The 26,953-nt window shown below is 48.8% G+C and overlaps 1 protein-coding gene across 4 annotated transcripts in view; it reads right to left on the bottom strand.

The window, feature by feature from the left end:
* PRICKLE2 (prickle planar cell polarity protein 2) overlaps nucleotides 1-26,953 on the bottom strand; it is a 103,382-nt gene that overhangs the window by 11,167 nt on the left and 65,262 nt on the right. For 3 of the 4 annotated variants that reach the window (XM_005420186.2, XM_031056365.1, XM_031056364.1), the window contains exons 2-7: nucleotides 21,130-21,313; nucleotides 9,525-9,638; nucleotides 7,700-7,837; nucleotides 6,839-7,042; nucleotides 5,009-5,195; nucleotides 1,540-2,403 (exon numbers count right to left, since the gene is read on the bottom strand). In XM_005420186.2, the coding sequence (XP_005420243.1) occupies nucleotides 1,540-2,403; nucleotides 5,009-5,195; nucleotides 6,839-7,042; nucleotides 7,700-7,837; nucleotides 9,525-9,638; nucleotides 21,130-21,261 (1,639 nt within the window). In that variant the 5' untranslated portion in view covers nucleotides 21,262-21,313. The remainder of the gene's footprint in view (nucleotides 1-1,539; nucleotides 2,404-5,008; nucleotides 5,196-6,838; nucleotides 7,043-7,699; nucleotides 7,838-9,524; nucleotides 9,639-21,129; nucleotides 21,314-26,953) is intronic. The other variant, XM_031056366.1, reaches the window with a different exon arrangement.

Below are 26,953 nucleotides of genomic sequence, written 5' to 3'. Positions count from 1 at the left end.
ATAATATGTTACACTTCAGCTCCAAAGCATGCAACAACCTCTCCACTGCTCAGGGATTGCTCATCCAAGTTTGGTGTTGCTCAAGACTCTTTGTACTGATGGGGTTTACACAACACAAGTTTTCAGGAACACAAAAGGCTTTGGAAATGTGGAGCTTTGCTTAGGGAAACCCTGTTTTGGAGAGCAATTCCCAATTCCCTCGCCATTTCACATCTATTTTTCCTCTGTGTATATCTGAGACTGTTTAAGCAAAAACCCTTTCCAGCTCATTAGCTTCTCCTCTCCCCCCGTTTTTCCACTTGCTGGATAGGGAGATCCTGGCTGAAACAGAGATCATTACACATCTTGGCATGGGGCTGGCAGCTTCCCTAAACAAACACACCAAACCCCAGATGAGGAGTCATGGGCATAGCAGAGCAAACCTGTCCATCCAGGCAGGACAGGGCCCAGAACTGGGATTCAGGGGGGCTCAGCTCTCTGTGGGCTTGGCAATCCTCACCACCCACTGCCAGCAACCTGTGGGGGATCCTCAGGACCAGGCACAAACCCCACACAGGCCACTCCCTGCCAACAACCAGGCAGAAGGGCTCCATTTTGCAGGGGTTCAGATGCAGGACCTGCCCAAATCCAAGCAATGATTGGCTGGAACAGAGAAAAGGCAGGGAAGCTGCAAAGAAAAAGCAAGGCAGCTTCTCTGGTGAGAAAACCAGAGCAAAGCAGGCTCAGTATTCTCTTTTCTGAGTAGTTCTGTGCTGAGGGACGTGGGAGCTGTGGTGGGCGAGCGAAGCAGAGCAGGCTGCAGGAGGACAGAGCCTGCCCAGCCCCATCTGCAGACCAAAGCCTGTGCACACACACACACACCCATCCCTGCAGCCACGAGTGAAACCCAAACTTGTTTAGGGTGAGAGGACTGAGAAATATGACCCTGGGATGTGCTTGTGAGAAACAAGCTCAGCCTGATGGGACAAGCATCTTGCCTGGCTTTTCCCTGCAGTTTCTACCAAGGGGTTGGGGAAGAGGAGTTAAAGAGCTGTGCATAGAGGGGGAGGAATTTCTTTTAACTAGTCACATGCTTGAGGACTGCATAACATTCAAAAGGGGTTAACTGGGCCTATTTCAAGGCATTCAAAAATATTTTCAGCCTGCAAGGGCAGCTGACAGCACTCCTTCAAGTGCTGAAAGCTGGAATCTGCCTCTGCATTAACAGTTGGCCTTGATTTTCCCCCTTTCTTCAGAAAAGGGAGGATTAAAGAGTTTGAAAACATTTGTTTTGAGCTGCACAGAAAGGCCAGCCATCTATAAAGCTCTGCAAGCTTTATAAAACAAGCTTTTGTAAACAAGCAAATGGAAAGGAACTGTCAGGCTTGTCGGGACCTGGCAGACAAGCCTGTGTCACTGAGGAGTGGTCTCCAGGCTTGGTTACCCTCACACTGGGAAGACACCAGGACACAAGGGATTCAACTGCCTGGAGGGCGTGCTGGGGTGGTCTCAAGGTGGCAGGAGCAGGGGTCACATACCTGTAGCATTGGGGTGACATACCTGTGGCATTGGAGAGTGCCAGGGACTCCATGGAGCCCCGGGGAGTCTGCTCGGTGGGCGTCAGGTCCTCTGTGAACTTGAGGGCATTGATGGGGTGACGGGTGCGGCACTGTGATGCTGGCATCCCACCCTCCTCTTCCTCTTCATACTTGGGGACTTTGACACTTCCTCTGGTCTCTGGGAAGCTCTGGTTGGACATGTCACTGTAGCTCTCCTGCGAGCGGAGCCTCCCTGAGTAGTAGTCCTCTCTGCAGTCCTGGATGAAGCTGCCACCGTGGCTCTTCATGGCCAACGAGGAGCTCCTCTTTTGGTTGCTGAAGTGTTTTGCCCATAAATCCGACTGCGAGCCTGGGACCTGGGTGGGGTTATAGGAGGTTCTTATGTTGCACTGGCTGAGGAGCTGCAAGGGGGTTTGAGACTGGCTTTGCTCCATTTTGCCCCCGTAGTGATAGAGCTCATCCCGGCTCCTCCACAAGTGGTCCCTGTTGAGGCTGGGTGTCTGGCTGGCCAGGCTCAGCAGATCCATCTGCAGGGACAGCGGGTCCACGTCGGTGGAGAGGCGGTTGGAGGTGACCTGCAGTTGGTTGCAGGGGCTGCGTGCCCCCTCCTCGGCCTTCCCCTTGTTCTTGCCAATCTTGGCGCTGCGCCGCGACTCCTTGGCCCGCGCACTCTGGAAAGCCGAGTCGGAGGAGTCGGAGCCATTGGGGTCATCACCAATGCTGCAGGCCCTGGAGCAGAAGATCTGCCCCTGCTTGGGCAGGAAGGGCCGTCCCAGCAGTGACTTCTTGCACTGGGCGCAGCAGAAGCAGGTCTCGGTGGCGTGCCAGTGCTGGCCGTCGTATGTCATCTGGCCCTGGTCAATACCTTGGGAGAAGATCACAGTGTCAGGGTCATCTAGCAATGCACTCAACACCTGCAGGTCAGGCTGGATGGGCTTCTGAGCAGTCTGGTCTAGTGGAAAGTGTCCCTGCTGATGGTGGGTGGTTGGAATGAGGTGACCTTTAAGGTCCCTTCCAACCCAAACTATCCTATGACTCTGTGATCCCCTATGAGAGACATGCACTCAGCCTCACCCTTGAAAGCCTTTTTTCAGGGTTTCTCTGATGCATGAAGTTAATCCCATTTTTAATTCCTCCCAGTTCTAATTCCAGGCCTTTGCTTGGGAGTTACTCAGTGTTGGGAAAGGCAGCAGAACCATGCCTCAAGCTATTTTCTATTAAATGGGGATATTTCCGATCATAAAGCAAAGGAATGCAAGAAGTTCTCCATAAAGTCCTTGAAGTAAAAGCAATATGCTGCTTATTAAAAAAAAAAAAAAAGCCTCCAGCTAAACCATAATGAGGAATTTGTTCTGCCTTTGTTAAGTATGTAACAGAGCAGATGACACCCCTGTCCCTTGCTGCTACTGTGGTCCCATCCTAACTTTATTTTGGCTTCAAAAGAGCTGGCCCCAGGGGTCGAGCACACACCCTTGCCTTGCACCCAGCCACATTTCCTGGGTTGCTTCACCAGGCCCCCCTTGGGTTCAGCAAAGGAACTGACACAGACAGTCTGCTTCCCTCCAGCCAAACCCCAGGGAGCAACATCTGCACAGTGCTCTCAGTCAGGACTGTGAGCAAAGCTCCAGAGGTTTCAGTTACAACATTTGCACTCTTGTTTAAGCTGCTGTTCCTGGCCAAAGCCCCTGCTGCCCCTGTTCCCTGAGGAACTGCCACGCACAGTGTGGGCTGGCTGGCACGCGGGTGCTCCACCACATGTGCACAGCACGTGCCTGCTCACCCACTGCGGGGCCAAGTGCTGCCAGGTAACTTATAAATGAACACTATGTAAATGGTCTGCTTTATTCCAAGCTAAATTAGGTTTAGTAAAATCAGTTTTTTCCTCCCCTTATAGTGAGCAAAATGTTTTCATACAGATGGGAGTGCTACACTTGTGGGCAGAAGACAGACAAGATGGTGGGTGGGATTTTATCAGCTCCTTTTCCACTGCCCAAAGCCATGTTGCAGAGGAAGGAGTGCAGCCTCCATACTCCATCCTCACCTACCCAACCTAAGCCTTACAAGCTTTATCACACGCTTACCCCTGATTTATGTAGCTTGTCAGCATAGTGCTCAGTTCACTACTATGAGAGACTTGCAGCAAAATGGTTGCAGTCCCTCCTTTGCTAGAAATGTGCAAATATGCAGCAAACCAGACATTTTACCCTGAAAACCTGACAGTCAGCAGGTTCCAGCAGGCCAGCTGGAGTGCAGGACAGCAGATGGGGGAAGCACAAGAGAAGGGAGCATGCAAGAAACATTATCAGCTGCTTCTTCACCTTTCTGCAGCTGAGCTTGTGGGAAAGATGTGCTGCAGGTCACAGTAGATGCATCCTCCACATGCTTCACTAAAAACCCTCTTTTCCCCTCCCTGTGCCATCTGGCTGCTGCACAGCAGGAAAATATTTGGTTGTTTTTCTTCTGCAGCATATGAAGTATTTGAACAGCTCACCTCCATGGACAAAGGAAGGGCTGTCTGTGTGCTCTCTGTGCTTGGCCAAGTGGCAAAGGGAGCTGGGGAGAGCAGCAAGGGGCTTCCCAGCCCACCCAGCTTGGGGACATCTAGCCCCTTGACTGAAGTGCATTTTAAATCACTGTTCTAGAAACACAAATTGACCCTGATGCATTATTTCTTTCTCTCTGAGAACATCTATCTGCAAGTTGATTGAAAAAGGCCCAGAAACAATAATGATGCCTAATGAACAAGCATCTTTTCTGACAGTAGCTCATCAAATCATGTGATCCTTTGCCAAGCTTGGATGAGAAAAACCTGAGTTGAAGAGCCAGGCTGTTTACAGAAAAATGAGATTTAAAGAGCAAAAAACGTGCCAGTGAAATTTTATTATGCCAGAGAAAGCTTTCACTAGCTGCCATTGCTCCTGAAGTTGCCCTCTGATAACCCTCCCCTCTCTGACTACAAAAAGGGATAAACAGCTGTTTAACCAAATAAATCACCATGTCACCTCCATGGTGGGATGAGAGAGAGGCACAAGCACATTTGGTTGCCCCAACCATGCACAGTCCTGTGGATGCCATGGGACAGAGAGAGAGAAACGGCAAGCATTTCTCACAGCAGCTTCTGAGAATTTTTAGGGACTTGTAAGGATGTGATAACTAGTTAAGTATAAACAATCTGCAGGTGGTGTTTTTCTACTTCATATTTCTGTTCTTCTCAAGGACAGTGCATGAGGAAGATGCTTTTGTCAGTTAGCCAATCCAATAGAATCTATCGTATCACTCTATAAAAACCGTGTGGTTCTCTTGAATAAATCCTTTTCTGCACTTTCTACAACACTGCCTCGTGCCTGTTCCTGTGTTACCCTGTGTTATTATGCACAAGAGTGACACAGTCCTACCCGCAGCCCCCAGTGCTGTCAAGGACTCAATGCAGGAGCTCCTGTGAGCCCCGTGGGCCGTGCCCCCGCCCGTACCGATGTGCTGGGCGCAGGTGTCGCAGTACTCGGCGTACAGGGACTCGAAGCAGCTGCAGCAGTAGGGCCTCCCGTCCTTCATGATGTAGCGCTGCCCGCCCAGAACCGTCTCGCACTCGAAGCAGCAGAAATGCTTCATGTGCCAGTGCCGCCCCTCGGCCTCGGTGCACTCGTCAGCAAAAATGATCTGGGGAGGAAACACAAGTGTGGAGAGGAGCTGGTCAGAAAAGGGACCCAGGATGCAGACACCAACCTTTGTGTCTCCTGCCCTGCATGGCAGCTGGGCCCCTTTGTTGATGCACCCTCTAAATTTTACAGCTTACTCCTCCAGTCCTGCATGGGAAACTCCCATAGTTTGGTTTGTGGCAGGGGCACCCACCATTTCTTAGCAAATTCCTCAGAAGCGTGTTAGTGCCCAGACTACAAAGTGTTAAGGCAGAGCTGCAGTAATGTGCTCGTGAGCTCACCCATCAAACAGAGAGGTCGATCAGGGTAATAAACACACTTATATACAACCTATCGATCTGCTGGACTTCTGAAGAACAGAGCAGCTGCTTACTGGAACACATCTACTCATCTCTGAAACAGGGACCTGACCACAAAGGATGAGCAAAAACACAAGGAAAAGTGGCAGCTCTCTAGAGGAGAAAAAATGGAGGTACCTTGGCTCCTCATCTTGCTGCTACCCCAGCCTGGGTGTCTATAAAGGTGATTGTAGTCGTTATACCAGTGGGGAAGCTGAGGCACAGAGCGCTGTTAAGGATGAGTTGGAGAAGCAGCCATCTAAAATGTCTTCAGCACATGCTTTCTTGCTGTTTCTTCTTCTTATCCCCACCCCATCTCAACTCCCAAAGCCAAGGGAGCCAGCAGCCCCAGATCTGCTCCCTGGCTCTCTGTGCTGGCACAGGGTACACCAAAAGCTTTTCCCTTGCAAATCCTCCTACCCCTGAATTACTGTTTCTCACAATTAGCACTTGATGTTTTAGGGGAAAAAAACATGCTGAAGAATGAGCTGAATGAAAGAATTAAACGAGAATTTGCAGGGATAAAAAATACATGAAAAAAAATTACCCAGCCTAAGCTACATAGAAATAGAGCCAGTTGAATGGTTAGGGTTGTCTTTCACTGGTAACACTACAAATTTAATTGGACACATACATCAATGTTCTTTATATTTGAAGTGTATATAGCCTTGGATATTTACTATTACAGGCTTACAAGGATGGGACGTGGTATTTTATAGTACATACGGTTTTCCACACTATGGTTTTCATAACTTTAAAAACCAGAGCAATTTCCTTCACCAGCCTTTTAAACAGAGATTGACACTTGAGAAGTGCTCAGAGGCGACTCTGTATGGTTTTCTATCTCAGTTTTGTATTCTATTTGTTCAGCTTCCTGTAGCCTGTTAATCGCCTCTCTCAAAGCCTATTTCAGCTCGGCGTGTACTCAGACATGACTGACTTGTAAGAAATACAGCACTCATCCCACCAGGGGCTTCTTCTGGGGAAATGGAGGAGAAGGGAAGATCACCACACCCAGCTGGGCTAAAATCACAAAGAGAGGGGGCTGTGCTTCTACTGGAAACATTCATGGAACCCCCCAGCTTCTTGTGTGTAGATGAGGCCCTAACTCATAACAGTCCTAGGCAGACTGCAACTAAGAATATTTGAAACCTCAGGAAGAAGCTTGCTCGAACCCTTGGCGAAACCAAGCCATCAGTCTGGTGTGTATGCCTCATGAAGAAGTCAGGGATAGAGGGGAAATGCCACCCAACCCTCCTGTGCCACCCCAGCGGGCGGCAGTGCTCATGGCAGACGCTGTCTTTACCTCATCGCACGCAGCACAGCGGGGCTTGAGGCACTCGGCATGGTGCCTGCCACAGTAGATCTTCCCATCCTGGTAGAAGTAGATCAGGTCGACCAGCAGCTCATTGCACACACTGCAGATGAAGCAGGGAGGGTGCCAGCAGACGCCGTGTCCCGCTCGTGAGGCGAAGACGGCCATGTCCCCTCCATTGATCTGGCCACCGCACTGACAGAAAAGCCACAGATTAATGAAGGTATGTGGGTGACCCCACTGCCACCCAACACCAACAGGATGCTCTCACAGGCACTGCCCTGCATAACGCCAGGAGATGAACTGACAACTTCATGTCAAGTATCATGAAAGGTGCCCTGACAGACCCCAGCACTCACACCTGGCAGGGCCACAGGCAGATGCTTGTTTCATGAGTGTCATTAAATCATGGAATGGTGTAACTTGGAAGGAGCCTGAAGATCAACCAGTTCCAATCCCCCTGCTGTGGTCAGGGACACCTTCCACTAGACCAGGCTCCTCAAAACCTCATCTAATCTGGCCTGAACACTCCCAGGGATGAAGTAGCCTCAACTTCCCTAGGCAACCTGTGCAAGTGCCTCAACACCCTCACAGGAAAGGACTTCTTTCTAATATCTAATCTAAACATGCCCTCTGTCAGTTTAAAGTCATTCCCTCTATCAATACATGCCCTTGTAAAAAGTCCCTCTTCAGCTCTCATGTAGTCCCTTTAAGTACTAGAAAGGTTTTTAAAGCACCCCAGAACCTTCTCTTCTCCAGGGTGAACAGCCCCAGCTCTCTCAGCCTGTCTTCAGAGGAGATGTGTTTCATTAACTTGGTGATGCAGGTACCAGTTCATCAGCCACTACCCACCTGCTCACAGATGGCTCCTGTCATGGTTACAGGGAATGGCCGAACATTGCCTCTCCCTAAATTTTCCCTCTTCCTCTGGTTGCTGAAGAGTTTGAGCTCCCTCTTCTCCTCCTCATCCAATGAATTGCAATAGCGAACCTAAAAAACACAAGTGATGCTCAGTGCCTGGGGTGTCCCTGGCTCACCACCCAGTGAGGCACCATTCCATGGGCCCTGCAAACCTCTGCCCTTGGCTGCAGGGAGGCTGGAGAAACAACAGGATTCAGATATCTGGGGTTGAGATGAGAAAAAAGGGGCAGGAGAATTGTTGCTCTTTAGGTGCTCAATTTGTAGAAAAGTCTTAAAAGTTGGGTTCTCAGAGACCCACCCAGACCAGCAAATGGACTGATGGGTTTTCCTGCTTTCTCCATCAGCCTCCTGTGGCAGAGGTCTTCATAATATTCCACTGGCATTTCTAGAGCACAGACCCTTTTCTTTGCACAAAAGACAGAGTTCCAGTGACTTATGAACTATTTTTCCAGCACAGGATCAAGCCTGCTCATTTGCAAAACCTCTGCATTGCAAGGTAATAAGGAAATAAGTAAAATAAAAGGATACAAACAATGAATGATGCAATTTCCCTGAAGCTTATAAAACTCTGAGGTTTTCCTGGCTATTTCCATCCTGCAGGCTTAGCTCTTGGCTGGGTGCATTTCAATGGGGAATACAACTGAAGAGCCAGGGAGGTCAAATGTAGCACCAGTGCCCAACCCACCCTCCGTTATTTGGGAGAGCAGGCTCGTAGAGCTGAGCAGGGTTATACACATGAGCAACCAGCAACACAATGTTAAAAGGAGCAAAACTGAGCATGAAGGGAAACTGGATGCAAAATCTGCCAATTTGCAGAAAATACACACAGACCTGTAAGTCCAACTTGCAGGAAAACAGGCTGCAGTAGCAGCATTTGTGTGTATTTATTCTTAGGTTTTTTGGCTGTCAGAGGCTGTGGGTTTCCAGCAGCTGCCAGGGAAGCAGGCAGGCAGGTTGGGACCCAAGGGTGTACAGGAAGAAATCCCTTCTTTGTGCCTGGAGCTCCCCCCATGCTGACAGTGCTGTGCCCATGGCACCCAGCCACACGCAGGCAAAGTTGTTAAAATCTGACTGAGATCAAACAAGTTACCTGCATGTATTTCCCAGAGCGGCTTCTTCAGAAAGTAGCGTGAAAATAATTTTTTTTGTTTACACAGGGAAATTTTGTGGGTTACCAAAAGCCAGTGTTCTCACTGGTGAGATCAGGACGTCACAGACCAGACCCTTTTTGCTGCCTCACATCATTCCTGTGAGATGTAAGAAGGTTTATTTTGCTCTGACTGGTTTTGACTCAACCTGTGGCCTTGCAGGCTCTCCCAGCTCATGAGGCTCAGCCCAGAAAGCCCCTCCTTAGCACACTCACTCCCACTCCAAGGTGAGTCGGAAGCAGCACCTGGGAAAAGGCTTTTGCAACTTTGGATCTGTCTCTAGATAATCTCAACAGCATTCCAAGCCACTTTTAACGGAGCCTTGGCCTCCAAGGGCTGAGGAAATGCTTTTCTTTCAGACAACTGAAGAAAGATGACTTAAAAAAATTTTAACTTTAGAAACAAACAACTCCCCACCTCCAACAATCAAAGCAGGAAGCAAATACAGCAACTTAAACAGCAACATGACTGAAATTCAAGTACATCCCCCTGAAAAGCAAAAGGAGTTGAGAAAGGAAAGCCACGCTTCCCACAAGCAACCCCAGGAGGAGCGTCCACTCCCCACCCGCAGCCCTGCTGATGTCCAAGCACATTTTCTGGATACTGACCTCATTGTCATGTGGTGGCAGCTGGTGAAGAAGTTGCTTTATGCGAGATTTTTCTCCCGGGCTGTTGACATAGGGAACCTTGTCCTCGGGCAGGCAGCTGTAGTACTGGTGCACCTAGGGAACAAAAGAGGGGGCTCCTGTCAGTGGGGTTCCCTGGCCGAGCCCACGCCCCTGTGCCCGGCCAGCAGCCACCCCCTGAGGCAGCAAGCGCTGGGTCTTCCCCAAGATTCTGAGCAAGGAAACGCTGCCAGGAGCTGCTTTGGGTTTGTTTTCTTTTGTCCTGCAAGGCAGAGGGGTGGCAGCCCCGGCGAGGTGGGCACGTTACCGTTTGCTCTGTGAGCCTCCATAGCGTGAGCATTGCGCCGGCTGCGGGGATGTGTCGGCACCTGCCTCGGCAGGGAGGTTAAGAAGGCTGCGCCCCAGCAGTCTCCGTGTTCCTGGCTATCTCAGCCTCCACCTCCATCAAACCCCTCTGGGCTTTTTTCTGCAGCAATTTGTGGAAATAAACAGCAGATAAAATCTGTTGGAAGGCTCAGTTTTTCTCTTTCGTCTCAGAGTGTGTAATTAAAATCAGCTATTAAAAAGGCAGAGGAACGGCGTGCCCGACGCTGGGAGTGCAGTGCAGCCTGGAGAGGAAGCACACCCTGAACCCCAGCATCTCTGCTCCGACTGCCACACCTGGGATGTGCACTCAAGGGCCGGGCCAGCACCGGGAGGGGACTCGCTGGCTGAGGAGCTGCTCTGAAATGGCCACGGTGATGTTGAACAGCTTGGGAAGAACCAGGAGAAGGTAAAGGTAAGCTCAGCTGGGACTGGGATTTGCTGCAGCCCCAGATGTCTCTGGATGCTTGGGCAGAAGCAGAAAGCTGGCTGGCTTCCGTAAATCTGCTCCTGGCTGGAGAGATGCAGGCTGTTCTCCCAGTGCACACAGCTTTCTGCCTTTGCCATGGTGGGATTAGCCCTGAGATGCTCCCTCAGCTATCAGCAATTCATTTTGGAGTGGCTGCACTGCCTTCAGCTTTCACAGGGCTCTTCCCAAATAACACTTCCTTTGCAGTGGTTTCTGATCAGCTTTTTCCCTCGCTGTATGCTTTGGACTTCGGCCTAGAAAGCACCACCAGGGCCAGCTCTCTCCAGAGAAGCCCCCACTGCCTGCACAGCCCCACAGCATCTGCAAATGACAGGGTGCTGTGGGTCACTGGGAGGAAGGGGGACACGGGCTGGTCACACAGGGCTGGCTGGCAGGGGAGCTCACCCATCGGCTCACACACTGATGGGGGTGGCTCACACGCAGTTATCTTCTACAGAAAGAAATATCCTTTTATTCCAGAATAACTATCCAAACCTAGCTCTATTCAGGAATAATTGCTCTGCATTCATCTCACTCCCTGCTCTCATTCAGAACTACCTGAGAGCAAGAGCTGCTCCAGTGGTTTTCTCAATTTATGGTTCCTCCCAAACCGATGTCACCATCCACCTTTCCCCATCATCAGGTTTTCCACAAAGGGAGATTTTAGCAGATTTCCACAGACAGGTCTGCAGTGCTGATGACAAGGGAACTGCTCGTGTCGCAAAGCTGAGGAACATGCTGAGCATATGCCACTGCAAAACCCTAAATTCGTTTTGCTAAGGCACAGCAGAAACAGACCCACCAGCTATGGAAACTGTCAAAGAAAGAATGGCTGCAAAGTATTTTGTTATGTTAAAAAGAAGACAAACTACATACATTAGAATACTTACTTTGCATTTATAGAGCATCCTTCATCCAGGAACATCAAAGCACATTAAAAACACTAAAATTCTTATGACGCTACACAAGGTAGCAAATATGCACATTGCAAAGGACTAATTGCAGCATCATGATGTTAAATGAGCTCCCTAAGTTCATGCAGCAAAGTTTGCAGTTAAAAATCCCCCAGCAATGCCCCAGCTGCCACACCAGACCCTTTCCTGGGCTGCCAGGCTCCCACATGGCCACGCTGTTCGTGCCCAGCCAGCACACACTGCTGTGGCTTCTGCTGCCAAATCCCCCACGTGCAGAGAGGCTGCTCACTGTGCCCTGTGCTCACATTGGTTAGCTTGTGTTTTGATTTCTTGCAATGAACTTTTTCTGCCCACCCAGTCCTTGAAGCTGGTGGAGACCATAAATTACTTTTTTTTTTAAGAGCTGCCAAATTACTACAGCAACGAGCCCCAAGACGCTCACCTTGGGCAAAACCCAAGGATGGGAGCTCTTCCTTCAGCTGCCTGGGTGCTGCATTCCTGGAGCACAATCCAGCAGGATGTACGTGCCCAGCTCTGCTCCTGCTTCCGCTGGGAAGTTTTCCATTTACTCCCAGCAGGACTGTAGGAACTGGTTCCCATCACACCAGCAACATAGCTTGGCAGGGATGGGCAATTTGGTTTGAGAAGCAAAACAAAATAAATACAACAGGCTCCAACCTGTGTTGTGTTGCCTGAAATAACCTGAAAGGGTTTGCTTTGGATCTGCATCAGCCACAGGGACCTTCTAGAGGAGTGCTCATGGAGAGGATGGAGCAGAGGCAGCTGCCAATCCTTGTCCAGTACCTGTGGAACATCTCATGGGGAGAAAATCTTTACTCCTGTCAGCAGTTTTCTGCAGCCACCATCCCCTTCTGGAGCCACCATTCCCTCCTGCAGCACCATCCCCTTGTGGGGAAAAACTTGAACCAGAGGGATGCACAGATCCTTTCACCCAGGACATCACTTCTATCCCAAGAGATCCACCCAGAGGGCAGATGAAGAGTGGAAGGACATCCCTTGCCCAGGCTGACATTAGGCCATGCCTGTGCATATTACACTCTCTCATCCATCACCTGTTCCCATGGCATGAACCCACTTCCTTGGATGGGAGACCCGAGACTGGGAGGAACAGGGCCACAGGCTGCCAGCTTTGCTGCCTGTGTGCCCAGCTGGCTGACAACAGCATTTCTGACCTGGCATGGGAGCAGCTGGGCTGCCACAGGCCTCTGTGATGCTCAAAAGTAAAGAAGGAAAAGGGGATTCCTAGATCAACCTGACTTTTCAGGGGAAAAGCCTGCAGAAAGTGTTAACTTGCTGGGAAACTAAAACTGCTCAGTCTGCACTTTGCTTTTGTACAAAAGGTCACTGTTTTATGCTAAAGTAACTCCTCCTCCATCCAGCCCTGTGTTACAGCATGCACAAGCCTTGTAGCTGGTGAGCCTTGCAGGGCCAGGGCCAGACCCCCCATGTGCCTGATGGCTCTCACTGCCCTTACATGCTCTGCAACTGGAGTTGCACCCAGATAAGGATAACAGTGCGGGCAATGACCCCAGAGAGATAACATTTCCTCTCTAAACCATGCAGTATCTGTAACTGCTTTATTATTAAATACTTCTGCTGAACAACCCAGCAGCTCTGCATCCTCCTCACAACAGATCTGCTCTGCCCGTGGTTATCCCAACAAACATCATTAACACACAGGAGCCCCTTGTGGGGTTGGACTAGGTTTTATCCTCAGTTTTCCTGCTTGTCTCACTTCAGTCTGACTTCTGCTCACATCTGCATGAGAGAAATCCCAAAAGAGACTGGAAAACATCACAATGAGTTAAAATAAAGCTTCACACAACATCTCAAGATCGCAGATGCCATGGGCATGGTCTGGCCAATGCACTGGACATGGGGACAGCTGTGGGTGCCATGGGATACTGGCGGGCTGGGCAAGCTCTATCCTGCCCCAAGGAGGTCCCACTCAAGACAGGCTCCATGCTACCAGAACCTGGCACAACAGATTCCCAAGGTGTTATTCTCACCTTTATAAGGAAAATGTCCAAACACCAAATTTTGCTAAGAAAAACCTATATACATTTTGGAAATTAACAGCTGCTTGATGCTAAAAGGGAGGAGGGGAAGGTAGAAATTAAAAAAGTCACAAACCAGGAGAAAGGAAAGAACATAATGTAAAAACAGGGTAGGAAAAAGCCTTTAAACTGGAGCCAACTTTATTCAAAGGCACTGAAGAGAGTAATTACATTAGTTTACAAATGCCTTTGTGCTCTGTGGTCTTCTTAGGTTTGGAGTATGTTTCCAGTTTAACTTTGACAGTTTACAAACCTACCCTGGCCCTGCTAAATAAAGGCAGGACTACAGCTTGTCCTGATGGTCCCAGGGTGACCAAAGACAAAACCCACATGAGCATATCTGTGAGCAAAGCCTTACACCTCCTAGAAGGAAAAGTTTGCAAACATCCTGTAAATTCAAGCTATTGGTGAAGGATCTCTTTGATCAATGAATTAAAGAAGGTGAAGGGGAAATATAATATTTCTTACGCCACAAATTGCTGTTGGGAAGCAGCATTTGGCTGTACTCGCCCTGAGCACAACCCCCCTTCCTAAAGCACCCACCAAACCGGGCTGTTTGGGATGACTCTATGGCTGGGATGGACTACAAAGGAGCTCACAGTGTCCTGGCACGGGTGCTGACTTGCTCAGCCCTCACAGCTCCAGCTGGGCAATCCTGCCTGGCTCTCCTGAAACCAAACCAACTGCACAACCAACTGCAAGGCTTTTGCAAAGAGCCCTGTGAGGGTAGGACGTGCTGGCCTGTGTGCAGTAGGGTGCCTGAACACGGATGTCCCCAAGAAGGGGACCTTGGTGAGTCAGCCAGCACTCAGGCACAGTGCAGTAAAGCATCACACACAGTGGACTCTGTTCAAAACACAGCACTCCCCAGTGTCCCCTCCATGTCCAGCACAGCATCATTTCCCCTGGGAACGTGCCGGGGTACCACAGCCCTGGCAGTCCATTCCATGACACCCAGGGATGTCCCGTGGCAGCACAGGGAGGTGGCAGCACACTGATGTGTGTGTGCTCCATTGTGGCCCCTTCTCCTGGCTCGCTGCTGCGTGCAAACTCCCACGGGACTTGGCTGCTGAGGGAGGAAGGCAAACAGTGGCTCTGACAAGCCTGTGCTGGCCTGGGCGAGCAGGGCTGCTCCTGTGGCTTGCCTGCTCCTCCCCAGTGCCAGCTTCTGAAGAGCACACGTCAGGCTTTAATGACCCTTTACACTGAGCACTTAAAATTGACAGAGAAACAAACCTGATGTTTTTGTGTGTCTCTCATTCCTGATGGCCTCCCTTGGAAAAGCAAGGGGGAAAATAATCCCAAACAAACCACATGCAAACAACCTTCCCAATATGTCTGTGAAACATTGCAAGTGTTTGTACATGTTGACTCACACACAAGCTCCACAGATGACAGCACGTGTGAGCCTGGAAAACGGGTTCAGTGTGCTTTGGCCTGAGTCTGGCACGTCCTCCTTTTCCAAGGCCATTAGGATACAAAGCACTAATTTATTTTTTTGAAGCAAAACAATCCTTACAGCAGGGCCAGATGCTCTGAAGAGTGGGAACTGCTGGCTGGCTCTGCCAAGCGTGGGGATGCAGGCAGGCAGGTAGGCACCCTGGAGGGATGCAGAGTGTCCTCTGAGAGCCCAGAGCGCCAGCTGGGAGCAGGCCTGTGTCACCCCCAGACTGAGAGTGCCCATCACACAGCAGCGGAGGCACTCCTGGCGCCGGGCAGTCCGGCATCCCGCAACGCTGCGCCTGCTCTTGGAAACCCGCTCCTAAGGCAGAGGGACAAAGGCAGGGAACAAAGGAAAAATCATTTTTCTAAGTGCTATTTGTTCTGGCACGCTCTGCGGCTTTCCGCACGCTCCTCTCCCACGGCAGCTGAGGCGTCAGAGCGCTGCTGCTCCCCAGTCAGAACGACATCCCTCCCTGCCAAGCCTCTGGAGCAGCTCTCTCTGTAAGAGATCCCGTGGAAGCGCCGCTTCCTGCTGCCATCAAAGAGGAGCGTTTGAATGAAGGCCCTGCGTCCGCACGTTTTGGACTTGGGAAAGCCTATGACATGGTTTTTCTTTTTCTTTTTTTTTTTAAGCCGAAATTGAATTTGGATTAAAAAGAGCCAGATCAGTGCTTTCAACAGCATCAAGAACGGTCTATGCTGCGAGGTCCATGCAGGGCTCAGGGTCCCCTGGAGCACCAGGAATGATAATGATCACCTGCTGCATTGATCATCACTGATCATTCCCCTGGGTATCCCACATAACATGTTCTTGGATTTCTAAGGCATGGGGTAGCACACTTGCATAACACTGCAACTCAGAAAAGCTGTAATTGCACAGTGGAATAAAGCTCCAGGAGAAGTTTCTATTGGGTAGTCCACGGTTTTTCAGTTTCCTTTTCCACTCCCTGCTCCTCTCCTGCTCTCACCTTTGCTGACCCCCACACATATTCTTCAAATTTCAGAATCGAGCGAACCATGTCAGGCGAGTGGTTTCGTTTCTGTGACCCACCAAGAGTAGCTGATTCCTTCCCTGGTAATAAGATTGTTCAAGGATTAAGTAATTTTGACAGCTTCCATTGGCTCACCACGATCAGGGCAACACCCCAGAATACAGAAATGGAGCAAATGTACAGACACACGGTTTTGCCATGGGCTCTTTTGCAGCATGGGATGTGCTCACACTTCATCCACTCTGTTCCAGGGCAGGTGACCAGCTCCAGGACCTCCTGCCCACTCCAGCTGCCCCCAAGTCATGCAGCACTGGCATCATACTCAGAAAAAGCACAGCATTCCGTGTGCAGGACTGCTGCTCCATCCAGCAGCTGGGAAGCATTCGGCACAGTCCGATGCCTGGAGGCTGGATTTAGACAGCTCCAGCCTTGAAATAAGAGCCGCTAACTGCCGGGCTATTTAGATACTGAGAGAGTTCACCGGGGAGGTGATGGACTTACCCTACCTCAAAGTGAAACTGGAGAGCTTTTCAAAACGTGCTGAAAGGCAGCTTTTGGGTAAAATACTCCAGCGTGCACATGTGTAAGCGGGCAAAATGAGAGGCAGCTGCAGCTCCTGGGAGCAGGCTACACCAGGAAGAGCTTCTCCTCAGGGCCCTCAGCTTTCCATCCATGCTGCTCTGCTCTCAGGATCTACCAGCAAGGAAGAGCTCTTCACGGGCCTTTTGTCCTTCCTCTATCAGGTTGTAAATTAGCTTGTCTGCTTCCCACTACTACACAGGTTTGGGTCGTTTTGGTTTGTTTTACTCCTTCCTTGCCCCATGCAAGCCTTCAGTCTCTTGAGGAGTGAAACAGTTTGCTGAACTCCGAAGGCTCAAGAAAGAACAAGATGGTACAATGACCGTGACACACAGGCACAAGTGAGACACACATCCCCCAGAGATGCCTGGCCCAGATAATGTACTTTCTGCCTCACCAGAATGGTGAAAATCTTTATGTAAGGTGTAAATGCATGTTCAGTGTAGGTTCATCTCCGTTCTCCTTTCCTCACTTTGTGACCTGAACAGCAACTGATGAAACTAGGAGGTTTTATAACTCAAGCCCTTGCAACAGGTCTTTCAAAATATCCAGAAGAAGGATTAACACGTATTCTAGCCCCTGGATAAATTCCCTGTGACAGCTACAAGTTTCACACCACTGCAAAGCTCTTGAGGTCCAAGCTCTTAACAGCTGCCTTAGAGAAAAATGGTCCCCCGAACCTTCATGCTGCTAATTTTAGCTCAGATGAGATTTTCATAACTTTTTAAGGGACTCAACCAGAGCAACTGTGTTGACAACAAGAGGGAATTAAGTTCTTACAGCACATGCAAGGTTCTCAGATGCTGGCATGCCAGAGCCATACAAAAAAGCCACAGCGAGGCTGAAGTAGAGCCCCATCTTTTGTTTAATTGGAAATTTCTGCCCATACCCAGCTGCTCCTAATACTGAGACACAATAAAGATAGAAATCCTAAAAAATCCCTTGTATTCAGAAATTCAAAGTGGCATGTTATAACGCCTTTGGATTTCTTCAAACCACAGGCCCAAGGAATTCAAGGCTGCACATTCACATGTATTTACACATGCCTTGCCTAAAAATGTGAAAAACACATCACAGAAGGACTTATTTTCAAGCATCTGCCCTCAAACTTATGCCAGTGCAAGGAGGATCAGCTGTCACACTGCCAGCCCCAGCAGACAAACTGGCTCCCAAAGATGTCTTCCTCTGCCTCAGCAGCCAGGCTCAGCCTGGGATTTTGCTTTGCTGAGGACACACTTCTAAAGGTGTTTGCCCATTTCAAGGCTTTGACACTTATTTCTTTATCCAATCATTGAAATGCAAGGCAGAAAAAAAGATAATTTTTTAAAGCCCATGTCCCTGCTTCTGTACAGCCATCTCTGCCGTTCCCATCTGCATCCCTACCTTCCAGAAGGGAAGTCCCTCTTCTACCATAAGACAACTTCTCATTGAGTCCAATCCAAGTGGGATTAGACCCCACAGAAGCCTCCTGGCCATCCTGTGTAGCTGACTGCTACTACAAGAAACTCTGTTTCCTTATCACATTGTGATTTATGGAGCTCAGTCCTGGGTTTTTACCTGTCACTTTCCTGGCTGGCAGGTTGTTGCTGAGCCTTACACCTCTGATGGTCTCAAACTTCTTCCAATTTCCTGCCTGAATGCATTTGGAGACAGTTTATGTCTATGTTCTTGGGCTAAAGCTGGAGCCTGGATAACTGCTCTTACCCCTCTAATGAACAGGGCAAAGAACAATTCTAATGAGCAATTTGCTACGTTGGACAAACTAAGTTCTTGTAGGCTCCTCAATGAAAGAACATTTCCAGTGTTCCTTCCTCTTTCTTGAGCAGACATAAATGTCATATATTTTAGTTGATTTACCAGAAAAATTTTTATCATACCTTATGCAGGGGTGCTATCAATTTTTAAATTACTATCCTAACCCCTGTGTTATAAACATATTTAGAAATACATTGCATTTACGGCTTTTAAGTCAAGCCCTTTTTAGCCTTACACACTGTAAGGCTTTTTAGTCTTACACACTGATGAGCCATAATATAAGGGATAACTTCCAGCTCCACTCCTCATTACAATGTTTGGATCAGTATCTGTGAACATTGGACCAATGCTTTTTTGTCTTCAGTACTGGGCATTGAGTAACCAACATGATTTTCACTATGACATGTGCCACAGAGCAGCTGAGGCCTGAGTTAGTGTCCAGGAGTACAGTGGGATCTTATAGGTTTGAGGCTATTCCCCTCTAGATGACAGTAATTTAAGCTTTGGATTGAAGGGACTCTTCAAATACTGAAATGACCTTTGGACACTGCCAAAAAACAATGTCATGTTTGCAGGCCAACTCCTCCCCACTGAAATCCTGTAAATTGCTGTGTTGAGTGAGGCATGAGCGCTGTCTCCCAAGAATAGTGAGGACAGGGAGGCGGTCATCCAAGTAAAATAAGAAAATTGCATTAGTCTTTCAGGGGAACACTTACCTCCCCAGTTCATATACCGCACTGAGATTTTAATAAAGTAGAATATTGTGGAAAAAGTTGTTTCATTTAATCTGTTTCACATCCAAAAAAATGCATCAGCGAAACAGCAGGAGGCAGAGAAAAACTCCCTGCCTGTTGATGTGTATTTTCAGCCCAGCCTGACAGCAGTACCCTCAGCCAGGGCAGAGCCCACCAGCTGCTCCATGGCAGGCACCACCCCTGCAGAGGCTCCACATAACTGCACACACCCGACTCACTGACCAAAAAGCCAAATCTGCCTGCAGACTGACACATCCCCAGTGAGCTGCTGCAGAGGCATCTCCTACCCCCATGGGAGGTAAATGGCCCCTCCTGCACTATGGGGCATCCCCAGCTATGGGACAACAATTCTGTGATTCCATGAAATTCAGTGTGCAGCTCTTCACCAGGGACAAACACCAGGCCTGCAGCATGGCTCCTGCACAGCCCAGGGAAGTCACTCCTCACTTTTGTCATCTTAGTGGCTCATCTAATGTGAAAAGTCATGACAGGGCTGGCAGGTGAGCTCTGCTGGATGGATTTCAGGGCCTGTCTCTGCCTCTGCTTATGGTTGCTTTTTATCTCCGTGGTGATTAGAGACAGGACTGAAGTGGCAAATTTGCTGAAAGGCCCAGCGATGCAGACTGAGGAGCATACTGAGAAAACAAGTGTTTGGACTGAGGAACACCATGACCTCTGCAAGGAGCAGATGCTGGAAGAACCTAAAATTACATTAATCTGAGTAAAGCATGAGATGTCAGTAGCAACTGGTAGAGCTAAAGGACTTCTCTTTCCTCCCAAGCATCCCCAGCTCCCTGATGCCACATTTAAAGAGCACCTAAGGGATCAAAGAAGCACACAGGTCTCCTGGAATATGTCACCTCCATGCTGAAAGAGGGTTTCAATCACTGCCCATAACCATGTCTACCTGGTCAGGTGCCACCTGTCACTAAATACCTTTATTTCCACCCAAAGCTACAGGAACATGGGCCAGCTTGTGCTCCAGAAGCTGCTGACATGCCTGGTCAGAAACCAGCAATGAGAGCAGGTGGCACCAGCTTGGGTATGGATCTCCAAGGGGAACCCCCAAACACAACCAGTTCATGTTGCCACAGCATGAAGGACCAGCAGAGCCACTTCAGAACCATCTGCACTTCTCCACACACCACATCTTGTACCTCCTGTGAGGCAAAAGGAGAGCCTCTGACATAAGGAAGGTGACAGAAAATAAGGCTGCTGCCTGATTTGCACAGTTGGATGGCACCAAATGAGACACATGGTGCTGTGGAGTTTCAAGTGAGCAATGAGCAAGGCTTATACAGACAAGGAAAAAAAAAAAAGAAACAAGCTACCAAACAACTGGATTTTCTCTAATCAGACAGATAATATTTACAGCCTACGGGTAGTGCCAAAATATTTCAGGAAATTCCTAAGCCTGTCTGAATAAAAGCACAGGAAAACACAGTACTTAAGGACAGCAACTACGGCAGTAAGAATGAAAGCTTTCCACCCCCTTCCAGCCTCCTTACAGTTTAAAATTATTGCCGTATCATATCATATCACACTGCAATTACCAAGGCTAAGCTCATTTTGCCATCTCCACTGCAAATGAAGTTTCTGACTTGAACACATAAAGGACCAGCGTAAAAATCAAAGGAATCATGTAAACTGGAAGGAGCAGAATCAACGCACGCTCCACAGAGCACACTGAGGTCTAATCCATCCCACTCAATCCTGCACCAAGAGACTTGAGCTTTATTTAAGCTATTCCTTCCAGCAAGGCATAAACATCATGCTTGGAAAACCCAAACCACAAAGCTTTTGGCCCATTTTTCAGAGTTATCTACCAGCTTTGACTGTCTGCTCTGGACTCACCACAGAGAAGAGCAGTCCAGGAGGGCAGAACACAAACACTGAGCCCCTGGGAAACACTTGAGTCCCATTGCTTCTTTCCCAGTGAAATATTAGATACGTCTTTTCCCTTGCACAACCACAAGAAATCCCATCCTGGAGGTATTTTGTTTCCCCTGCTCTCAATTACCAATTACATCCACAGATGCAGAAAACCACAGGTCCTGCAAGGATCACGTGTCTGTTTTGTTCCATTTGAGCATTCAGACCCTGCAAAGTCTCTCTAGTGCACCCAGAAACAGCCACACACAACAAGTGCTCACACTCCTAGAAGAAAAATCAGGTAAACTATTTTGAAAGAACATGCAAAAAAAATTATTTTCTGGCAGCTGGGTGGTGTCATCATTACCTGCTCAGGCTTCAGGCCGGGGGGCACCCAGGCATACTCCTCCAAAGCACAGCCTGAGTCGTCGTCAGAAGTTGAACTCCTCTGGAAGTCAAACATGAGCTTCGTGACTGTCTTCTCCATCTCCAGAGGCATAACTGTTACAATGTGCTCTTCCTGGGAGCACTTACAGTGAAGGCAGATCTTCCTGTAAGGTGAGGAGAGAGAAAAAGAGATGCCCTAGTGAGCAGTGCTTTAAATGAGAAAGTGATTCCTGCCAGTCGAGACTAAACTCAACTCTTTCTTATCCTCAGGCATTTTCTAACACAGGATTTGTCTCTCTTATGAGGAGGAAATAAAAGTCCCTATTTACTGCAAAAACACTTGGCAATCCATCTGAGTCAGACTGCCCAATATCTGGGGATATGCAATTGCTTGTCCCTTTACTGCACCACACAGAGTATTTCCAGGGGCCAGCACAGGCACAGGCCATGCCTGGTGGGGGTCGACTTGCAAGCCAGAACTGCAGAGTCATCACTGAATTTAGGACAACTGAGCACTTTGCTAAAATGGGAAATGGTGGATTGACTGGGAAGCTGTGAATGACAAGTCTCTTTAGCATGCTGATAGCATAAATTTGCTTATTAAACTAGCATAAAAATTGATTATAGTCTGAACATATAAATCTAAATTAAATTAAGGGAGGCTACAAAACCCACAGTCACACTGCAATGGAATCTTAACCACCTGGCTTGATGGCACATGCCACAGCTCAGCAGCACTGAGAGGAAAGCACAAGAGCTGAAAGAGAGCCCACAGAGGCTGCAATTCAACAGACATTAGATTAATTCACTGCAAGTATCTGCTGTTCTTAATACTTCTTTAAAGGGGTTGTTCCTGCAGCTTGTGGCCTGTGACAGATTTTCTTCATAGGCTTGAATCTGAACTTTTATCTGCAGGGCTGCCAGAACAGTACAGACTCACAGAATGGTTTGGGTTGAAAGGAACCTTAAAGGTCATTCAGGTCCAACATCCCCTGCCATGGGCAGGGACACCTTCCACTAGACCAGGTTGCTCAGGGCTCCATCCAGCCTGGCCTTCTCCAGTTCTCCAGGCAATCTGTGCCAGGGCCTCACCCCTCTCACAGTAAAGAATGCCTCCCTGATATCCAATCTAAACTTTGTCTCAGTTTAAATCCATTCCCTCTTGTCCTAACACTATATGCCCTTCTAAGAAGTCCCTCTCCAGCAATCCTGTAGGCTCCTCCAGGTACTGAAAGGCTGATAAAGTCACCACAGAGCCTTCTCTTCTCCAGACTGAACAATCCCAACCATCTCAGCCTCTGCTCACAGGACAGGTTCAGTCCCTCTAATCATCACACCCCTTCACCAGGGTAACAGCGAAGGACAAACCTGGCTGAAAAAGTCTCCTGACAAAGAAAAAGAGGTTAAAGGGAATGCTGATAAATTGGCTTCTATTTCTGAAAACTCAATGCTTTTCCACAGGCTGGGTCAATGGTATCTATTTTAGAGCAACCACACAGGATTCTGAATTAATTTGCACTAATTGAAGCACCACTCACTTCTGAGGAATGAGATAAGGTTTCACTTGGGTAGCAGAAGGGAGACATCTCAGAAATAAGAAGGTACCACACAAAATCAAGGGCAAATGTACAGTTGCTATTGCAGCTTTCTCTGCTCTGCAGTAAAGCAAAGAAATTCAGAGGGAAGCAATAGTTAAACCCAGGGGCTGGAATTTTTAAACACCTTTCCTTCTCTTTCACTGCTGTGTACAAGCCAGCTAAGCATAGCAGTGCTCGGATCCAGCTTCAAGTCTAAATTTCCATTTGGCCATTACAGCACAAAAAACGCACTCTAGCAAAAGTCAAGAGGCTCCGTTAAGTCAAGCCAGGGAGATTTGCCAGATTTTCCCATTTCCTGCCTTTCATCAGATCTAAACCACACAGCAACCCCCACACACTCCAGCGTCTGGTTTGCGTCCAGTCGGGGAGTCTCGGCATCACCTCTGGCTGTTTCCTTAAAAAATAACCAAGGTACCATTTCATGTGAATATTTTAATTAATCAGCTACCGTGGAATGGGTACTCTGCCTCAGCAAAGTCACTGCTGTCACTGATGTTTCCATCTCATTTCATGATATGATTAAGAGCAGCTTAATAGGAAACAAGATTTTAAGAATAATTCATAGAGCCCCAGATTTGGCCCTGGACTTAAGTTATTCTAAGGCAGTTCAGGACTTGATCAAAGTTTGACTTTTGGGATATTGATTATGCACTTCAACGGAGGACAAACCCAACAGTGCAGTGGGAGCATGAGCATTACGATGGGGAAAAAGCCAGAGCACAGGCTTCCTCCTCCTTCCCACTCTAGATACATCCCCTGCAGGAGATGGGACATGGCAGGAGAGCATCAGATGTCTTGGCTTTTAATAAATTAAATAAATCAGGACTTGTAATAACAATGTCAAAGACTGAATAGGTGAGATGTATGATCAGTCAGACCCCAGAGATCACTCCCACCCCCCCAGCTCACATCACGTACAGCCAGGAGCCTGAGGACTGGGTCAGGAAGATGGTTTACCCCCCCTTCCTCCTGCCCCATCCCAGGCAAGCGAGTTTGGCTGGTGAGTGGCTTCCCTAGCCAGAAAAGAAAAGGATGAAAACAACACAGGTAGCCTATCTACTCAGTAGTGATGTCCCCAAGCCAGAACAACTTTGCACCATTAAAACTTGACCATCTTCAGGCATGGGGTTTCTGGCACCTCCCTGGGCAAACTACAAAATTCAAGACCTTGTCTCTGAGATATTCAGCTTCTTCCTCCTCATTAAAAGCAGATGATTAACAGCTTTAATTACAATTTTCTTTACATTAGGATATGTTGTTTCATGGGAACAATACCCAGTGTCCTAGGAGTGTCTTTCCACTTCTATGATCAGGTTTCCATGACTTCTTCACATAGGTCTCACTTACTCAACTTTATTTTATCATCTTCCAGCTCACTATAATTAAAAATAATTCCCCATAGCAAAAATTTAATATCAGAATGTACATTTCAAATGTGAGATGAAATTGAAAAAAATCTTTTCCCCTGCTGCACTCAGAGCAGAGCAGCACAAAGAGAGACAATGCACGTGTCAGCGCTCGCCTGTGCTGCAGTGACCACAGTGACAATGTGGGTGCCACAGAGGCGAGCTGGTGGGTGTTGCAGGGGAGTGGTGGCTGGTGGAGAGGAGCAGGGCCATGGGTAGCAGCCTGCTTGGCTGCTCCTGCCAGCAGCAGCTCCTTAGTCCCCACTGCAGGAAGTGCAGCACAGGCTGCAGATGCTCAGCACACCCGTGTGTCACATACCTTACACCGGACAAGGAGCTGCAGCCTTGGGGTGGCACCTCCACCAAAGGGAAACCCATTAGCTTGGCTCTGGCCAAGCCTCATCACCACCAAAGGCTCAGCAACAACAACCTCTGCTGCTTGTGCAGCCTTGCACAACTTGAGAAGAGTGCAGGCAGCCAGGTTTTATTTAGCAAGAATAAATTAACACCAATCACTGTCTGGAAATCCCATCTTCATTCATGAGCCTTTCCATCTTGCTCCCATCCCAGGTCTGCAAGCCTGTCTCAGGGAAGAATCAGAGATATCACCAGCACTGGGGAGGAAACAACGAAGCAAGGATGGCTGACAGCATGACTGTCTTTGAGCAAAGAGGATGAATAAAGGAGCTTTTAAGCAGCAGTAGCTTGTGGACAGGGAGGAAAGGCAAGCAGGAGCCAGCGGCAGGCAGGCTGCTGCAGGAGGCACGGGCTGGGGAGCATCGGCAGGGCTGCTCTGCACAGAGCTGCACACAGAGCTGTCCTGTGCTGGGGCCAGGGCGGCGGGAAGCAAATGGGGAGAAAAAGAACATTTCCTGGTGTCAGATTTAGCTGGAAAGGAGCCTGCCTTGAATTGACTTCACATGGTACAAAGCAGCAACGTCTCAGAAACAGACTGAAAAATTTCTTCTCCTCAAGGCCAGCGAAGTTACAAGATGGATGTGTTTTATTTTGCATTGGCTGCTTTTTACACGGTGCTCCTGGCACAGTGGGCAAGTCCTCTCCTCAGAGGAGGCTCTAAGCCCACTTCCAGTCATATCCCTACCCACACACTGGTGCAGGAGGAAGGTGCAAATAGATCCACCACCCCACGCCAGGCCTTTTCTCTCTACAGATGAAAACAGGCACACAAGGGAAATCTGAAGCAAACAAGAGCCCAACACACCAACCAGAGAACAGGTCTTCAAAGTACCTCTTGCTTGGGATGCTGAAGTACACTCCCAGCTTTGGTCCACCTACGTGGATCTTGACACGAACCCAACTGACCTGTGAGGCCTCTGGGACGAGGCAGTCCCTTGCTGCACAACCCTGTTAGCAAAGCACAGCCTTTGTCATCTCTGGAGCCTCCCGCAGCCCTTTCATCTCAGCAATGGCACCAACAAAAAGCTAAACCATGCTGAAGACACTAGTGCTGTGCAAGAGGCTCTGGAGAGAGCTGTGAGCGTGACCCCAGCTTTCCAAAGAGAGATGAGGTCTCCCTGTTGTGAAAAACCAGCAGATTTCAATTTGGGAAAGCAAGAGTAGAGCTGAAAAGTCAGGGAAGAGAGGTGGAGGGCAGCCTGTCACCAAGGCAAAGGGGGTCCTTGCCAAAAGTGTGTAGCTCCAGCAAAGGAGCCAGGTAAGCTGGCCTCTCTCAGGGAACAGCCTGCATGTCTGGCTTTTGGGATGGGACTCCCTAGGTTGCTGAAGGCAGCACACCCCTGCCTGCAGAAAAAGCTCCTGGCCACAGGGCTCTTCTCTTCCTGTTCAGTGGGTGGGCATGCAGAACATAACACAGCAAAGAGCACCAAGGCAAAGTCTCTCAAAGGCTGAGATCCACAAATATTCTGAGAAAGGGCAGAGCCCAACGCCTCCCAGCAACAGCAGGAACGAAGGCAGAGTTTAAAATTGTGGCAGAAATGTTAAAATTCCTCTTGGACAAAGAAGGAACTCAGTAAACAGCCCTTATCACCCACCAGCGGGTGCTTATCTCTGCTTCTCACTTGTTTCTTCTGGGATGGAAATAAATGGGCTGTATCAGGGAGCAGCTCCCTCTCCAGACAAAGCGAGCAGCCGGAATGCCATGGCCCTGCACGGCCATGGACGCCTCTGCTGTGCTCCCTAATACAGGATTTGCATGCATTTGTGCACACATTAGCATGCAAGATTTGGAATCCCTCAAAAAGCAATTGTCTGCTCTGCTCAGATGGGGTGTGCAGACGAACAATTCCCTTCTCACTTGGCTTAAGACACACGGGGCAGCCTGATCTCTTTCCAGCATCCTGCCATCATTCTGACTGCAATAAGGCTTTTGGGTCATCAGTCAGTAAACCACAAAACCCCAAGACTTCTTGGAAAAGGGATTGGAGGCTCAGGATTTGGGGCAGCTCCTATGACCCCTGAGTCTTTTAAAGAGGGTGTCTTAATATCCCTGCCTGTTATCTCCTCCCCTCAATTGAGAGTTAATGAGGCATCCTCCCATCCCAAATGAGCTCCAGCCATACAGACACGTTTTTCCAGACCCCACAGACAGGGCAAATATTTACCTAAATGGAAAAATTAACAGTCCTTCACTACCATAGGGAGAGCCCAGCAGTTCTTCTCCAGCACGGGTAAACTGAGGCATGGAGCAACCACAAGCAGCACCCAGCTATGGCTTCCCCATGGACTTCCTAAACATCAGAGGAGCTCCATGATTTTGTGCTTAAAACAGTTCAGGCTGAAGTTCTGCCTCTTTCTCCAACTTCTCTAACACGGTATTTTG

Source organism: Geospiza fortis, unplaced genomic scaffold (genome assembly GCF_000277835.1).
Source record: "Geospiza fortis unplaced genomic scaffold, GeoFor_1.0 scaffold70, whole genome shotgun sequence".
Taxonomy (NCBI): Eukaryota; Metazoa; Chordata; class Aves; order Passeriformes; family Thraupidae; genus Geospiza; species Geospiza fortis.
The sequence above is the reverse complement of the archived record's forward strand: the minus strand, read 5'-3'. Positions and strand labels throughout refer to the sequence as shown.